We start from the raw sequence: 16430 nt of genomic DNA on the forward strand, positions 1-16430 counted from the left end.
TTGATAGGTCACCCGCTTGTTCCCTGCCAGGCTGCCTGCCTTTGCCACCTGAGGGGGAGGTACTGGGGGAGTTGGCATTTATCCAGAGTCAGTCCAGGATTGTTCCAGCCCAGCTCAGGGCTCTGGGCTGCTGAGGTGATAAGTTGTCCTGTACCCCTGTGTTTGATAGAGTTGCAGTAGGAGCCCCAGGCATCTCCGGATCGCTCTCCTGAGGGGGCCTCAGCCAAACCAGTTTCAGTGCTAGGGAGGGGGAGGGGCTAGGTCAGCTGCTCTGGGCCCTCGCAAGGGTAGGTGTTTGGGACTGAGAGGAAACTTCTTTGCCCAGAGCCTGGGGAAGCAGACCATCTGGAGTCAGCCTCACAGTGGGAAGGAGTGTGTCCGAGGGCCCAGGAGCCCGCCTCACTGGGGGAAGAGGCAAGGACGATCTCTGGGAGGTGTCGGTTTGCAGACCCTGGAGCCTGTACCTGGCCTTGCGATCCTGGGCACGTCTGCTTCCACCTAGTTTGATCTTGAGGCTTTGTTTCTGATGCTTATGAAAGTACTGTTTCCTTTCCAGAATGACTTAAAAGGTCCCTTGTCTTACCTTTAGGCCATGTGTACGGGATCTTAAGTCTCTTGACTTATATAGGAAATGTACTCTGGGGAAAATCTCCCTCTCGTGGGTTCTTCTGTTCATTGCCTGCTTGGCCTGGGTTTTGACTGAGCCTCAGTGCAGGCCCCAAGCTGGGCTTCCAAGAGAAGCCTGATGTGCCAGCGTGGTTAGGAGCAGCAGAGGGGAAGCGAGCACTGTATTTTTTCTGTAAGTCACACAGCCTCTGAGGTAGGAATTCCCTGTGACTGATTGACTTTTTGCCCCTAAGCAACTTGCCCAGGACAAGGGAGTTTGACACAATTCGTGTGTGCGTGATGCATTTTCTGCTGTTTCATGCCAGGACCAATAGGAAGTATGCATCGTGAGATTTTAGTTTGGGTAAGATAGATTTTCACATTCATACTCCACCAGGCAGCCTGGCTCACTGAGCCAGCTTGTCTGACAGCTTTGCTTCCTTCCCCTTTTTTGACTTCCCCATTCTCTTCTGAAGCTTCCCTTAACCAGAGTTGCCATTTTTTCCTCTTGGGTTGCAAAGGTCTATAAATGTCTATATAAAAATTTGTGCAGAAAAGAACATGGGATATCAAAGCTGCAAGGGCCATAAAGCCCGGGTGCGTGGGAGGATCCACACATCTGTAGGCCCAGGGCCTGGCCTAGGAGAGTAAGAGCCTTATCATAGCTGCAGAATGTGCTAGTGGTAGATTGGCCTTTCCAATCCAAGCTTTTGTACAGAAATGTCTTTTGGAGCAAGTGGCCACCCACAATCTCTGGCTTCGTTTCTCATATGGGTCCTGAGACGGGCAAGGTATGTGAAGACCCTTTGTAAATGGCTGAGTTATATAAAATGTTGATTATTGCCAACCAGGCTCGAGGTCCAGTGCTCCTTCAATCCACTGAGGGATGAGTTACCCCGTGGCTTTATCACCTGAGGGAACTGTCCCCTGTTAATCAAGAGTTACCACTTACTGAGGGCCAGTTAGGTACCAGGACCAATATTGATGCTTCTTGAAAGTTCATTTTCCACACAGGAGCGAGCAAATGTTTAGTGCTTACTATGTGCCAGTCACTACTCTGAGCACTTTGTATGTAATAGCTTCTTGCTTATAATAACCCTGAAAAGTAGTACCATTATAGTGCTTATTTTGCACATGAGAAACTGGCACAGAAAGGATAAAGAACTTGCCCAAGGACACAAAATAACGAGAGCCAGAGCCTGGATGCCAACCCAGGGCTCCGTTTGCAAAGTGTGTATGCCCCGTTCCCCACCCCTTCCACCGTGCCCTTTCTCTAATGAATCATTTTTATTCCCAAGCACCTACCACCAGTGCATTCATTTGCTCTTTTAGTCACTTTAGTCGGTACTTAGTATTTGCTCAAATACAGTCCTTGGCAAGAAGATTCTGGGCAAACGTCAGTGAGGCCTTGGCCCGGCCTCTGGTATGTCCCACATGTGCCCCCGTCAAGGTAATTTGGGGGCTGTCGCTGCTACTTTCCTTTTCAGCCTGAGCTTAATTAAATGTCTTTCTCTCCTGGGCCCCAGAGGACTCATGTGGCTGCCCCACCAGACCCGCTAGGCTTCTCTCCCAGGAGGCCGGCTTCCCGTCTGTCCCCTACTGAACTGCCTGCTCGGGGATGCAGTAGCTGTGCCATTCATTTGGCACTTGGCACGGTCAGCGTCAGGCTGCAGGCTCTCCCATTTACACACTAAAGGCCCTTGAGCTCCTCCAGCTCCAAGCCTCAGTTGGCTTATCTATTAAAATCAGTGTAAAAATAGCACGGTGGTCACGAATAAGACGATGGGTAACGGAGACCTACATACCTGGCTGATGAGGAAGAGCACTGCTAACTAATGGCAGCTATTAGTCCTGCTAATGGCCCTTCCCCCTCCAGCTGATGAGAATTTGCATCCATTTCCCGAGGCCCCTGGAAAGGAGACCCCCTTCGAGGACCAGAACCATGTCTTAGGCCTCCTTATATCCCTCATCCTGAGCTCACTGCTCTAGATCGAGGCGGCTTTCAAAGTCAGCCACTCACCTAGCAACTCTGCCGTCATCCTTTGAAGGCCTCTTCTGGACCAGGCCCCATTCCGGGTGCCCTGGGCATCCAGCTAAACAGAGTACCACACTCTCACTTTCCTTGACAAGCTCTCAGTTGATGGACAGATGGCTACAACAGCAAGTGAGAGCAGTAATGTGGTCGGCACCGAGGAGGCCGTCTGCAGGGCCACATGGGTCCCACTGGTCCCAGCCGGTGCCCTCCTGGAGAAGAGCCTGGGTGGGATGCCTGCCATTGTCGATGGGGAAGGGAGGGGGCTCGGGCATCTGGGCTCTGAGAGCAGGTACTTTATGCTCATTGCCCCTGCTGAAATGGCTGGGATGAGCCTGGGGCGGGAGGGAGGTATGTGCTCCCTCTGCCTGAGACAGGAAATGCCCAGTTCTGGCAATGCTGGGCTCTGTTCCTGTCTGGGGCTGCAGAAGGTCTGCACTTCAGGGTTGTAATTCAGGTTGATGTGTAAATGCTTGGGGGAGGTGGGGAAGGAAGATTGAATGCCTCTAATGAGAAGCATTTCCCCATGCCGGCCTGAGACCAGAAACCTGGACTGAAGGGCCTGCTAGCAGCTAGGGCTCTCCACTCTGGGCCTGGGGTCTGTGCCCTGGCCGGGATGAAGATTTAGGGCTTCTCTGGGTGGGCCTCACTGGGGCAGAGGAGCCCTAGCAAAGGGACACTGAGCCTAGCATCTCTTAAATTTGGGATTGCAGGTGGGGCCACTAACCATTTTCTTTTCCAGAAGGGGTGAGCATCGCCCCAACCTGGCTTTGGGGAAACCTGGGACCTAGGCTGAGGGCTGAGGTCACCTTTGGAGTGAGGCTGGGGGCAGGGGCGCCTGAAGACCTGGGCACTGTGTCTTAGGGGTGAGACGCCTAGGGTGTGGAGGAGGAGGGGAGGACGGGAGGACGGCTAATGGGAAGCAGGTGGAAGGGCTGCCTGTGTCCCAGCCAGGGGACAGGCTGGCTGGGATGGCCCAGTCAGTGGGAGAAACCATCAGCTCACAGATAATCCCAGGGAACAGGCTCCGGGATGCCCATTCATATTCATTATGTGTGAAGTGGGCGGTTGTAAAGTTCGCTTTCTCTTCATTTAGCTGTCACTGGACAGAAAAATATGAGCTGTGGGCAGATGCCCCTGGATGAGAGCCAGTAGCTGGTCTCTGGCCTCCCTGTGCCCTCCCCCACCAGGGCCTCCCTCCCTCACGGTTCGCTCCCAGCCTCTGCCTGCCTCTCCCACTCTTGCTGCATGGATCTCTGGCTTGGCTTTACTGTCTTCTCTAGTCTGTCTCTTTCCCACTTCTGCTTCCTTTGCTTTCATAGATCATTTCCTCTCTCCCCCACCCCCCACCGCCCCCAAGCTGTGTGAGAGAGGGAATTGTGTTTTTCTTGACCGTCGTTCTGTCCCTGACACCCAGCACGATGCCTGGCACAGAGTGGGCCTTCAATAAATATCTGTAGCACAAACTAGTCTTTCTGCATCTCTGACTTTTTGACAACAGAACTCGAAATCTTGCTGGTCGCTCCTTGGGTGAAGAAACTTCTAGTTCAGGGCTCTTAGCCCTGAGTTAGAAATTTGGATTTGAGCCCCAGTTCACTATTGGCCAGCAGCACGAAGGGGGTTGTGTTCATCCGAGGTGCCGGGGCTGCCTCTCCCTACTGCTCGGGCTCTCAGGGCTCACACCTGGACCTCAGAGCCAGTGTCAGTACAGAGAGAAATCACCAGAAGCCAGGCCCTCAAGGGAGGGGAAGGAAGACTCGTTTCTTCTGGGCGATGCTTGAGCCTAGTCACAGTGACAGTCTTGGCAGGAAAATCTGACCTGCTGGGGGACGTGCTCCCTCTTTGGGAATAAGCACAGCCCTGGTGTCTTTGTGTGTTTGGGCTTCTCTGTGCCTGGAAGAGGAGGCACAGGGCGGGGTGGCTGGGCTGCTGGCTGAGGCTGAGCTCCTCTGAGCAATGTGGTTGTGTTTACTGGGAGGGTGGGAGGCCAGGCCTGCTTTTTTCCTGCTTTCCCGGCTGTGGAGATAAGGCAGAAAGTGGGGGTGAAGGATAGAATGGCTAATACTCTGAAACCACAAGAAAGAGTCCTGGCTTTCGTCTCTGCCCCACAGCTCAGACTCGCTCCTGGGGCATCTGGGAGCAAGAGGCTGCCCCACCCCCATTGCTCTGGGGTTCTGGCCCAGGGGAGCTCAGAGCTCTCAGTGGGCCCCCATCTTTCATTCCACCTCCCTTCCGCTGCCAGTTCAGCCACAAGCTTATCTCCACTTTCCCACTGGCCTTCCGACCCTCAGGCCCCGATTGCCCCTTTCCCTTTTGACTCTAGAGTGGGGCTCTTCCTACCACCCGCACGCACTAGCTGAAGCCACAGAGGTCCTGGGTAGGTGACGGGGCCAGGCATGGCATGTATCAGCCTTGGGGGCTCTGCTGCAGCCTACCTTCCCCTAGCCCCCAGGATCCCTGCTGGCCCCTCAGGAGGGCCTGGCTGAGCCTGAACCCTGGGCACCGACCAGCTCTAGCGTAACCGAGTGCCAAACCCTGAGGATGCACAATCGCCTGGTCTAGGAAACACTTGCCATCTTTATTATCATGTTGGGCAGCACGCCCTTTTTTTTTTTTTTTTTTTTTTTTTTTTAACCAAAGTCTGGGTTGAGATCTCAAGGGCTTCAAATCTGTGGAAATTTGTTTTATTCTTACCAACATCCAATGAGTAAACCAAGGAAGCCTGCTCTGGCCTGATTCCATAGAAGAGAATCCAAATTTCCATCCCCTTGGAGGGGAAGAGGACTCCATGGCATGTTGGGGGAGGGGCACAGGGCCAGAGCAAGGGATGAGGGATGGCTAGAGCAGAGGCTGCGGGCACCGTTTACACCGTTTACACCAACTGGACTGCTGGCTTCTAGGCCCTCGTGAGCTCCAGACGCTGAGCGCTCGCCCCCTGGTGGCGGGAGGGGGAAGTAAGGCTGGCCCTAGATGGTCCTGCAAGACTGGTTTCCCCTAAGTCACAAAGAGCTTCTTCTGGTTCTACCAGCATCCTCCTCCTTTTATTTTACGGGGTTCCCTGAATGAGGAGCCAATTCAGCCATTTCAGCTGGAGGGATGACAGTTAAACTTGGACAACATCTGAAGGAAGCAGGGCAGTGTCTTCCTCCAGCCCAGAGTTGGATGAAGGGACCTAATGTATAATAGGAAGAATCCTACCTGCTTTGAACCCCACTTTCTCCTGGGCAGCTCCATCTTATTCTAAGAGAAAAAAAAAAACAAAAACTCTAGCTTATTCCCTGCGGGAGGCTGAGGATCCCAGCTGCTCTGCCTGGGCCTCCGAGAACCATCTGGGGTTTGGAGGCAGAGGTGTGTCCTCTCTGACATCCAGGCTGGGGTGGGATGGGAGCAGCTGGGAACAGAAAAGGGGATGGGCAGCTTAGTCTGTATGTCCATGCAACCGATCACGTGGTCCAGTTCAGTAGGCTGGGTGGCTCCTTGGATTTCACCCTGAGCGAGATGAGGCTTGGAGACTTATAGTCGCCATCTGGGGAAGACTCAAAGCTGTGGGCCCCCAGGGCAGGGGAAAAGCCGTGGATGGAGTAGATGCCAGGATGGGCTCCGGGGGAGGCCGGCACCCCCATGAAGCCGGCCACATTCCCATGAGTGTGGGAGTATGGAGACATGCACGGGGAGGGCATGCCCTCCGGAGACACGAGGCAGGGTCCCGCGGGGCTCCCAGACCCTGGACTGGGCCACAGGGAGTTCTGCAGCTGAAAAGAGAAGGAGGCCCATGAGTTAGTAACCCAGGGGCTGCCACCCTCACCTAAGGGTTCTGTCTTTGCTCCTGGGGCTCCAGAAACCTACCAGGAAACCTCCACTTGGCCCAGGTCTAGAATCTGCTCCCTCCTACCCCCAACACTCGAAATGGCATACTCAGGAGACCTCTGCCGTGGCTCCTCCAGATGAGGTTTTCTCCAGTGCTTCCTTCGTGCCAGCTGCTCTGCATGCCCCACTCACGAGACAGAAGAGCCCCATTTTGCAGAGCAGAAGTGCTTTACCCACGGTCACACAAAACCCTAATGCTGCTTCAGGTCTCCCTGGGGCCCGGAGCTACCCCCACGGGACTTGGCCAGGCCCTGCCTCAGGGGAAGAGGGGTCTCACCGGGGGGTGGCTGTCTGCTCGGGGCAACACAGAGATGTCATAGGGAGACGGGAAGGGGTTCCGTCCCTCCTGGATCTTCCCGTATCGCTCTCGCTTCCGCCACTTCGCTCTGCGGTTCTGGAACCAGACCTGGGGGACAGAGGGGCCAGGCGGAGAGAGTGACAAAGCAGCCCCAAGGAACAGAGCCTGCTGGGGAGAGAGCTGAGGGTGTGTGTCCTCCTGCAGGGTGGGGCGCTGGCTCCTGCCTGGGGGATCTTGAGCTGCGGGAACTTCTAAATCCATGTTGTTCTCAGGGCCAGGAGAACCTGGAATGGAGCCTAGAACAGGCCCAAGTTCAGAGGGGGCTTACTGGTCCCTTGGGCCACCCCCCACCCCCACTCACCAGGCTGAGTCACTCTCTTGGTTCTCCAGCCGGGTTGTGTCACTCAGGGTGTTGTGGGATCTGTGTGGCCTCAGAGGCCCGGGCACTTCCGAGGTGTACCGGTGCCCAGGCTCTAGCCCCACCCTGCCTCTTCTTTCCGTCTGCCCACCTCTCATCCTCAGCCCAGAGCCCGGCCCCTCTCCACAGCCACATCTCTGGCTGGGCAGTAACACTTGGTTCTTCCTAGTTGCCTCCCACCCCAGCTTGCCTTTGAGACAGTCTGCTACCTTGCTACTCCCTGTCTTCACTCGGGCTTCCCCTGCCGGGGCTGCCCATCCCCTCCCCCCGCCACTCTTCTGCCACAAACACCCGCGTACATCTCCCCTGGACCTGTGTGGTGTGGTGCTCTGGCATCTCTCTTGTACTTACCACACCCTATTGCCATTATCCATTTTGTAATCTGCGTCTCCTGCTTATTTGCGAGCTCTTGGCAGGTCAGGGGAGCCTGTGTGCTGTGCACATCTGTGTACATATCTGTGACGAAGCTGCCGTTGGGCATATGCCGTGTGACCGTTACGTTTACGTGTACCAGTGCGTACATTTTGTATTTCTATCACTAAACATTTGTGTATCGGGCCCCGGGCTAGATGTCGGCAATATCAAAACGAAACCAAGCCATCCTCTTGCTTTTCAGGGATCTAGCTGGGAACCACAACAAGAGAAGCTGTGTGTGTATGTGTGTGTGTGTGTGTGTGTGTGTGTGTGTGTACGTGTGAATGCAACCCCACCCCAGCCCCTCACACTCCCCCCATGATCCCTTCACACTCCTATTCGTGCAGGCGGGCGAAGCCACGACAGTTCAAAAGCTCGGCATACCCCCAGCCCCCTAACCCCCAGATACAGAGATCCCAGAGGAGACCTGAGGCAAGGTCAGGGACACACCATCCCAGCCGCCCAGCTGCCCGGCCTCTCTTTCTCTACTCTCCCTCCCCTGCAGGCAGCTGAAGGAGTCGAGCTGGTGAGCTGATTGCTTTACTGGGAACTCTTCCCCATCATGCCGTTATCTCTAGAGTCCCCACTGTAGACGTCCACTTGCACTCTAGCCGTGCCTTCTGCATTGTCCTGGGTGGTCGTTTGTTGCTGTCCATGGGGCAGGGCCTACGGGTAGATGCCACGTTCCCGTCAGAGAAAAGAGCCCTACTCTAGGGCCTCAGCCCTCGGGACTCTTTGGGACTAGGTCTGGGAGCCTGCGGCCACCCATGCGACCCCTTCAGGGCTGAAGAGTCCTGGAAGAGGAGCAGAAGGGTGCGCTCCACTTCTCCACGGCAGTTCCACAACAACAGCTATACAGACCCTACCCTAGAGGCTCGCTGAGGCGCCCGAGACTCAATGCCCTGGACATCCCCGGCTCATGGAATCTCATGGGCTCTTGTGAATGTTTGGTCTCTCATCCTGACGGCCTCAGGGCCTGGGGAACCCTGGGAGGACTGTCCTAAAAGTCTGTTTCGGGAGGAAAGTGGAAGCAGGAGGACCCAGCAGAGAAGGGGAAACAGCCCAAGCCCCTCTGGTCCTACACAGAATCCAGCTGTAGGGCCTTCTCAGCCAGGTGGCAGCTGGCCTCTCTGTGGACTGGCCTGCGGGCCCCCACATTCTTCCAGAGCAGGCCCCTGCCCCAGTACCTTCAGACAGAGTGTCCTGAGAGGCACCATACAGGGTGTGCTAGGCGTGAGCTTTGTCCCTATTGAGTCTCCCCTGTGGTGGGAGAGAGAATGTCCTCCGCCTAGAGGTGACCTCCTCACCTCTCCCGAGAAGCCCGAGTCCCACTCCTCTCCCAGTGCCTCCTGCTTCGTTTCGGGGAGCCTGTCATGCATCATGCCAGTTCAAAACAAGGCAACAACCACCATCTTCCTCTTGGGCCAGGCTTCGACTGAAGCCTCCTTTCCCACTCCCACCCCCTGCTGTCCACCTTCATGTTCTTTCCCACTTCTGACATGTCTTGGACATGGGCTTCCCTTCTCCCTTTCCCCTGTTCCCTTCCCAGCATCCCTCCATCTCCTCACCCTGCCCCCCTCCCCCCCACTTGAAGCTGGCCACAGCCCCATCCGGGAAGCCATGGGACCTGATCTCTGCTGGGGAGTCTGTGGGGTGGGGAAGAGTCCCTGGCCAGGCTGTCCCGGCCAGGGTCTGGGAGCTGGCAGGACTGACGGTCGCCGGCTCAAGATGGCTTTGAGCATCATGGAGCCTGAGACGCCCCCTGCCCAGTGGGGACCCTCCGACTCTGAGCAGCTACCTCAGGAGCAGCCCTGATGTGTGTTCAGCATTTCGTGGCTTCCAAAATGCTGTCACATCTGTGGTCCTCAAAGACTCCCTAAGTAGGGAGAGTGGGGCTGAGCGATCCAATGGCATGCCCCCAGTCACCTGGTCAGCTAGAAAATGGCAGAGCTAGGACTCCCAGACAGGTCTTTGGGCTCCAAGAGGCTACCACTCCCATGAGGCCTAGGCCTCAACTTGGACTGCAAGCCTGTGGCTGCAGCAGAGCTGGGCATGGAGGGGCAGCCCAGGGCGGGCAGGCAGGCTGGGGGCAGGCACCTGGGAAAGGCAGCTCTGGGTGGCACTAGTGCCCACCTCTCCCGTGGCCGGGCCCGTGGTCGGGGTGGTAGAGGCGGCCAGAGAGGCCCATGTCCGGAGCGCCCTCACCTGTACCCGGGCCTCGGTTAGGTCCGTGCGCAGAGCCAGCTGCTCCCGGGCATACACATCAGGGTAGTGGGTTTTCTGGAAGACTTTCTCCAGCTCCTCCAGCTGGAATGTGCTGAAGGTCGTGCGGTTACGGCGTTTCTTGCTCTTGTTCTTGGCCAACTCCATGGAGTCAGGGAGTCCCGGGGACAGAGGGACACGCAAGCTGGCCAGACAAGGGCCTGGGGAGCCTTGCAAGTTAGAGGGCCCGTCCCTGGGGCCCCCTCGGCAGTCCAAGGGCAGCTGGGGGAAGCTGGCAGCTTTGGAGGCCTTCTCCTCAGCTGCAATGGAAAACACAAAAAGGAGGATGGAAACCGAACCAGGAGGTTTTGTGGGTGGACTGGGGGAGGGGGAAGAACGTTGACGCTTCAGTCCCCGCCTCCCCCTTCCTTTCTCTTCCCTTGTCCCAGCAGCCACCCTCCATGGGAGCCTGGCATTCGGAGGCCTGCTTGCTGAGCCTCCAGCTGGGGAGGGGGCCCTAGGGAACCATGTGCTCTGTGGTCTGGGCGGATCTGCTGGGGCCGGAGGAGGGTTCATTTCAGGGAAGTGCTTTGTGGTGGTGCATCCCACAGGGTGTGGAGGTGCCAGGATTGGCGCCGTGGCAGGGCCCAGCACAGAGGCGCAGGGGCGGGAGGAGGGGGCGAGGATGGGGTGTTCGACATCTCCTGCCCCTGCCAGGAAGTGCCTCCTTGTCCCTGACTGTGGGCCTTGGTTCCCAGGTCCTCACGCCCATGCATCGGGTCCCAGGTCCAGGCAGGCAATGGACAGGGGCACTCAGATCACTGTTGGCTGGTCTGGCTGTGCCTCATTCTCTGGACCCCGAGTCTCAGGACAACCCCGGCCCTGGGGTATGAAGGGCAAGATGGGATAAAGATGCTTCCAAAAAGAGTGTCTCATGCCTCTGAAAACTGTGATGTTTGGGCAAGGACTCGAGCTGCAGCGTTAGAGAGGCAGGAGACAGGCTATGCTCAGAGAAGGAGAGACAGCGGACCAGTGTCAAAACAGCATCCAGCCCCCAACCCCATCATTCTGGTTATTGTCTGCCCCCTCCCTTCTCAGCGCAGTTTCTGATGGCTCCCCCATTGCCCTTGATTAGCAAGCAGCGGGGTGGGGGGTCTTGGCTGCAGCTGGGCCCAGCTGCCAGCAGCCCCACTCTGACATGCTAGCCCTCAGGAAGCTTGGAGCTCTGTCACAACCCTGGGGCATGATGAAAAATAGGTCACTGCTGATGCTCCGCCCTCTCCTCTGGAGAGGCCCCCCAGCAGCGCCGCCATGAAATCTCTCCTCGACAGTCCTCCCAGGAGCTCCCGCCACAAAGACGCCCCACTGACTCACGCAGCCCTGCCCTGGCCCTGGCCCATCCCCGGCAGGGGCCTGGGCCCCAGCAGGCCCAGCAAGCTGGCACCAAGAGGCAGTTTCTTCCTTGGGACTTGGTGTCGGGATCACAGCTGTCACCAGGGCAGGAGGGGACCAGAGAGATGGGATTTTCAGGTTCTGGCTCCCTGGCTGCATTACGGAGGACAAGTTGGGCAAGGTCCCCCTCAGCTGGAAGGTGGTGGGTGACCTGCCTGGACCAGCCAGGCTGGGCAGTAAACTCCATGTTGTGAGAGCCTGCCCCCCGGGGGCTGTGCACGGCAACAGCCTAGGCGCCAGGTCACAACTCAAGTGGAGCATAGGGAAGAAAGGGCACCAGCCACTGACTTCCATTCTTAGCCAACATGTTTTGGTTCTAGAGGGAGGTGCACTGGTAGCAGCTGAGGAATAAGGACTCGTGGGAACGGAACCAAATAACTGAATGGTCAGGGAGACTGGGAGACTAAAATTTTCGAGGGCACCCCACATACAACAGCTTTGAGAAGCAGAGTCTTGGGAGTCCTGGGTTCTGAGGGAGGCACTGCTGGACTCCAGGCAAAAAAGGCTGAGAGTGGCTCAGGGATGGGGGTCAGGGGAGCACCGATGTCACTGTAGAGGGCTCCCCAAAGCTCTGAGGCCTGCTGATCCGGCTCTTGAGCCTTCGGTGGCTGTCCTAACAGGATCTGCCCAGAGGAAGGGACTAGCTCTGGGCTCTGAGCTGCCAGAGCAAGAGAGACAACGGGCAGCAGGACTTTTCAGAATAGCCACCAGAAGAGGGGGCCAAGCCTGCTGGCCTCTGCTGGCCTCCCATGCCTGCCCATTCTACAGCCCTCCCAAGGGATGGGAGCACTTCTCCCGTCCCCGTTGCCATTGCCCTGAAACCTCCATCTGCCTGGAGGGCTCCAGGGAAAAGCAGGCATTCCTACCTCTTTGGGGGAACAGGGGCACACCTCATAGAAGAGCAAAGCCCAGTGCTCTGGTGCAGGTGGGATCAATGAAGGGCAGCGGTGGAGGAAAGGAAGGAAAGGCAGAGTAGTTAGGGAAGCCAGCAGTTTGCATCTGAGCTTGTAAAGAGAAGGGTGCATGCACCCCACAGCGCCCAGCACTTTCAAGGTGTGTGCAGGCTGTGTATAGGATTCACTTGCACCTGGTGGGGACACCATGTGGTTGAGGGGGAGTGCTCATGGTGGAGACTGGTATCCATCCTGGGGCTCAGCACCAGGGTGTCCACAGCCTGCAAGACCACAGCACCACAGCAGAAGTCTGTCGGGCCTGAAAGACGGGAGCCCGTACGGAAACCTCTGAGGCAGCGACGGTGCTGCGTCCCTGACTCTGCTCTCACGCCCGCTGCTCTCCCCCACCCCGGGGGCCGCCAGAGCCCCTGCTAGAGGCTGTCTCAAAGCCAGGGCAGCAGCTCGGGAGCAGTACCGCTTGGGACGCCAACCGGGAGAGCCCCACTGCCCTCTCAGAGAGCGTCCCCTGAGGCCGCACGGCCAACCATCCGGCTTTCAGCTTCCGTGGGAGCCTTCCTCCGAGCCGGCGCCCGCGCCGTTTCCCACGCGATCCGCAGAGCTCGCCAAGGCCTGGGCTCTCGAAGCTCCGGCTGATAACCCGAAACCGTTATGGACAAGAACGCCGTGCGCCGGACTCTAGCGGGGCCTTGGCGCTCTCCCTAGAATTTCCAGCTTTGGCGTAGGGGCCTCAGCCGAGGGCCAGTGATTGGGAATCCTCGAGGTCTGCAGTCGGGCCGATGAGCGCGGCCCTCCAGTTACCCGGCTCGGGGCCTCCGAGGCGGTGGTTCCCAGGTCAGAGAGCCGAGCCAGGGGCGGCCCGGGCGGCCCCGGCGGAGCAGGAAGGAACGGCCGGGCACTGCTTTGGCCCTGTGAGCAGCCGCGCGCACCGGACTCCAAGGGTGGCTGGCACCGCCAGTACGCGGCCGGGGTCTAGGGCAGGGCTGGGCGCTCTCCGCCAAGGGTGCCGCAAAGAGCGGGAGAGAAGCGCCAGACTCTGGAGCGCGCGACTGCCCGGCCTCGGCAAAGATCGCGCCGCAGATGGGGCGCAGCTGCGCGCTCACTGGACTGAGCTGGAAACGCTCGCAGCCCGTCAACTTAGAGGCCGGGAAATAAGGTGTGTTCCCCCATTGCCACCACTTCCTACCTCGTAGACCGTGCGGCCCTAGTCCCCCGCGGCTGTCCCTCCCCAGCAGCCCCGCTCCCCCGCAGGGACGCGAGCCGCCCGCGCCCGCCGAGTTTTGGCCCTGGGCACCCGGGAGGCGAGCGGCGGCCGAGGTCCCAGGCTCGGCTCGCACCCGCTGCGCCTGTTTTTCGTTTGGCCTGTCGTCCGCTCAACTCGAATCGTCAATTTTCTTCTCCCACTTGATCTCATTTTGCTGTTTGCTGCTCTTTTAGGATGTCCTTTATTTTCCTTTCATTTTTTTCCTGCTTCTACTCTTTTTTGTCCTTTCCCTCCTCCATGTACCCGCTTCGTTCGATCTTAGGATCCTCCGCTTGCTTTTTCTTCTTTTTCTGTTCGCTCTCCGTGTATTTCCTAACGTTCTGTCTTGCTTGCCGACATTCGTTGACCTCTCCTTCTCGCCTCTCTCCTCCGTTGTTTTGTTCAGTGTTCCCTCTTTTTGGTTGTTGTTAACACTCTTCGGGTTTACTTCCACGCATTTCGTTGTTGACACCCTCGTCGTCGCTGGGCCGGTCCCTCCACGCCCCGTCGCTCATTCAGCTCCTGCGCTCTCCGCACTTTGCCCGTCCTGGCTTCCCCGCGGTGCGTGAGGGACCCGGTGCGCCCAGCAGGGACGCGGGCCCGCGGGGTGGGTCTCGCCCGACGCGCGCGCGCCCAGCCAGGCCGGGTACCTGTCCCCGGCGGTGCTCATGGAGCTGCGCGGCCGCCGCCGTCTGGCTGGGATCAGAGGAGCCAGGCCAACTGCTTCTCATTAAGTCCCAACTGTGGTTTTTATCAGGAGAGCCTCTTTCAAAGGGCACAGACACGGAGCTCCGCGGACTCGCTCATTTCCTCCGCTGACCCCCACACACCTCCCCGCCCTCCCCTACACATTCCCATTGCCCCGGCTGAGCGAAGGCCTGAGCTGCCTGACCGCTCTGTGGAGGCCCGCGAGGCGCCAGCGGGGTGGAGGCGGATTGGGGCCGACTTCAGAGGATTCAACTCTGGGCCTAAGGTGCAGGATGCCGCAGCGCAGATGGGCGGGCGCCCAGACTCCTACAGGTAGGTCGGTGCCGCGGGTGGCGGCGAGGCTGCGGGCCCGCGTTGCAGGCCCCGGCGGTCAGGCGCGTTCTGCGTCCATCTGGCCTCAGCGCATGGGGCACCGGCCCGGGGCCCGAGGAGCCCAGGGGACAGGCCCGACGGGCTACTCTCGACGGCCCCAGCGGTGGCGATCTAGTGCGAGGAAGCCAAGACTGCGAGAAGGGCGGCGCTCCCCGTGCCTAACGACGGGGAGGCCAGGTTGGTCTGAGAAGTAAGAACACAGTTAATTCGGTATCGAGAATGGCCCCGGCACTCCGGGAACAGCCGCGGCCGCGCCGCCCAAAGCCTAACGCGCAGGCAGCGCCTTCCCTTCGGAGGCTGGGCCTGGGAGGAGAAGCCAGTGGAGGCCAGGCCGCAGCCCCCTGGTGTCCTGCTTGGCCACTCCAGGTCAGGGCCCAAGCTCAGGACCCTGAACGGACGCCAGACCCAAAAACCGAGCTTCTCTCCCCGCATCGGGACCACGGGCTCAGTGCGGGGCCCAGGCCCTGGGCCCGGTCCCGGCTTCTGGGTCAGTGGCAGTTCCAGGCCAACTCCGGCCAAGCAGGATTTCTCTTTCCCGCCTCCGGTCGCCTTCGGGCCCGACTGGGCCGGGGGCCGTCGCAGCTCCACCCTCGAGCGACCTCCCCCTCCCCTTTCCCGCCACCGGAGGCTTGAGCGGCTCTGCCTCCCGCACCGCGCTGGCTTTGCCCGGCCTGGACCAGCGCCGGTGGGCCTTGTGAGGGACCCGTGGCGACGACGGGCTAGAGGGTCAAAACAGTGGAGAGCTGGGCGAGCGGGCGAGGGAAGCAGGGAGGCCCGGGAGGGCCGGGGAAGGGTGGGTGAGCGAGTCGGGGCTGAGCGCTACGCCCGCGCCGCGCGTTACCTTCCGCGGGGCCCTCGTAGAAGTGGCTGCCGTTGAGCGCCGGGCCGGGCCCGAGGTCCTGCAGGTACTTGGCGGGAGGCTTGGCCGGCTCTGGGAGGTAGGGCTCCAGGGGTCCGCAGGCCGGAAAACGGGTCAGGCGCGGGCCGCGGGGCGGCGCGGGGTGCAGGTGAGGCGCGCCGGCGGGGGTCCCGTGGGGGCCCGGTGGCTCGTCCCCCGAGGCCGCGTAAGGGCCGGGCCCGGGCCCCACGCCGAAAGGCGCGCAGCGCTCGGGGTCCATGCCGGCTCCCGGCGCACAGGCCGCCGGGGCTCCGGGCCTCGCGCTGCCCGTGCGGCCTGTGAGCGGCCGCCAAGGGGGAGGGACCTGGGCTCGGGGGCGCGGAGCCCCCGGGAGCGGCGCGCGCCGCGGGGGGGCGGGGGACAGGGGAGGGGGCCGCGCCTCTGACTTAATGCTGGAACCATCCACGTCACGTGCAGCCCCGCGCGGGTTAACCCCTCGGAGCCCGGGAGCCCCCTGCTTCACCCCAGCCCCCGTATTCGGAGGCAGTTCGAGCACAGGGAGGAAGCCACCTTCTCTCGACGGCAGGGTCCGCTTTGTCTGCACATCTTGGTGAGTCCCTCGCTCAGAGCAGCAACCCCGGTCCTGATACCCTGCCTGGAGGCTCTTGCCCCTAGGGGCTTGAGGCACCTGGGGGGAGAGCCTCCGCTCCCAGCGAACACTTTTAGGCCTGGGCTCCTGACAGAAACCTGGGATCAGGGCGGGGTGAGGGAGGGGCTGGGCTGGGACTTTTAACCCAAGTCTTTGCTAGGAGCTGCAAAAACGTTGCCTCCAGCAAAAACACCTCTCTTGGGGATCCCTTGTTCCTCACGGGGACGGGAGCCCTTGAGAGAGATGTGTGGAAACAGCACTACTCCGGGAAAGGGGGCTGGGAAGCTTGGGCCTGGGCACTATCATTAATTAGCTCTGGGACCTTGAACTGTCACTAGTGTCCTCATCTGACTCTGGAGGCTGGATCGAGTCAATCCTTAGAGCTTTTCTGTGTATTCCTGGTGGGTCTGAGAAGCGGAG

General features: G+C 59.4%; 1 protein-coding gene across 1 annotated transcript; it reads right to left on the minus strand.

The window, feature by feature from the left end:
• Positions 1 to 5306: 5306 nt before the first annotated feature.
• Positions 5307 to 15694, minus strand: ALX3 (ALX homeobox 3). Its single transcript, XM_045478586.1, has 4 exons — positions 15365 to 15694; positions 9841 to 10157; positions 6783 to 6911; positions 5307 to 6390 (listed from the first exon to the last, which is right to left on the minus strand). The coding sequence occupies exons 1-4, from the start codon at positions 15639 to 15641 to the stop codon at positions 6082 to 6084; spliced, it is 1032 nt and encodes a 343-aa protein (XP_045334542.1). The 5' UTR covers positions 15642 to 15694; the 3' UTR covers positions 5307 to 6081.
• Positions 15695 to 16430: the final 736 nt, after the last annotated feature.

This window comes from Leopardus geoffroyi, chromosome C1 (genome assembly GCF_018350155.1).
Source record: "Leopardus geoffroyi isolate Oge1 chromosome C1, O.geoffroyi_Oge1_pat1.0, whole genome shotgun sequence".
Lineage (NCBI taxonomy): Eukaryota > Metazoa > Chordata > Mammalia > Carnivora > Felidae > Leopardus > Leopardus geoffroyi.